The sequence below is a fragment of the Wasmannia auropunctata genome, unplaced genomic scaffold, assembly GCF_000956235.1.
Source record: "Wasmannia auropunctata unplaced genomic scaffold, wasmannia.A_1.0 LD313615.1, whole genome shotgun sequence".
In the NCBI taxonomy this organism is placed as follows: Eukaryota; Metazoa; Arthropoda; class Insecta; order Hymenoptera; family Formicidae; genus Wasmannia; species Wasmannia auropunctata.
In genome coordinates, this window is record NW_012049275.1 from 1 (window position 1) to 1,000 (window position 1,000).

General features: G+C 37.8%; 1 protein-coding gene across 1 annotated transcript; it reads left to right on the forward strand.

Moving 5' to 3' along the window:
• The first annotated feature begins 143 nt into the window (after nucleotides 1–143).
• Nucleotides 144–734, forward strand: LOC105460929. Its single transcript, XM_011707423.1, has one exon. The coding sequence runs from the start codon at nucleotides 144–146 to the stop codon at nucleotides 732–734; it is 591 nt and encodes a 196-aa protein (XP_011705725.1).
• Nucleotides 735–1,000: the final 266 nt, after the last annotated feature.

Consider the following 1,000-nt stretch of genomic DNA (forward strand, 5'->3'; position numbering starts at 1 on the left):
TAACTTCAAAAGAATCAATCAGTTGGCTAAAACAGCATTTCGCAAATTACAGTCGTCCTCACACAATAGTAAGCGATAGAGGAACTAGTTTTACCTCAAATGAATTTACAGAATTCTTAAAAGAAAATAACATTCAACATGTAATGATAGCCACCGGCTCTCCTAAAGCAAACGGACAAGTCGAACGCGTAAACCGAGTATTAGGTCCACTGCTTGCGAAACTAGTTGATAAGTCCGCCGGAAATTATTGGTATAAGACACTAACCGAAGCGGAATTTGCGATTAATAATACTACAAATAAGTCTACCGGGTATACGCCAAGCTATTTATTGTTTGGGGTAGAGCAACGAGGCCCAAATATCGATGGGATCAAAGAATACTTAGGAGAAAAAGAAGCTCCATCTGAGCGTGACTTTGAGTTAATCCGCGAAAAAGCCAGTACAAATATCACAAAAAGCCAGGAATATAATCAATATTATTTTGATCAGAATAGAAAGAAACCGCATCAATATAAAATAGGCGATTATGTCGGAATCCGTAATTTTGATAATACTCCCGGAGCCCCAAAAAAGCTCATTCCTAAGTTCAAAGGACCCTATGAAATCGCTGAGGTTCTAAAAAATGACAGATATATAGTTAAAGATATAGAAAATTCCCAAACATCACAACGCCCTTATAAAGGAATTTGGGAAACTAATAATATTAAACCTTGGCATTACGGAACAGATGAATAACACGAGAAAAGGTTTAACACTAAGACATTGTAATAATAAAAAGTTAAGTTACAGTATTATACTAGAGTCATATTTATAACTCTGTCCGAGGTCGGACAGCTAGTCAGGAAAGGCCGAATTGTGAGATACTTCTATTAATTTAAACGCGCGCCCTCACAGCGACATTACTTTCGATATCATTTTCGATCTACGCAACTCGATCCACAAAGCGGCCAAGAGATGGCGTGCGAGATAGGCAAGAAGACATTGTTTGTCAAACCTCACGA

Bases quoted from the DNA above. Each gene is read 5' to 3' on its own strand.
- LOC105460929 (XM_011707423.1), top strand. From the start codon at position 144: ATGATAGCCACCGGCTCTCCTAAAGCAAACGGACAAGTCGAACGCGTA.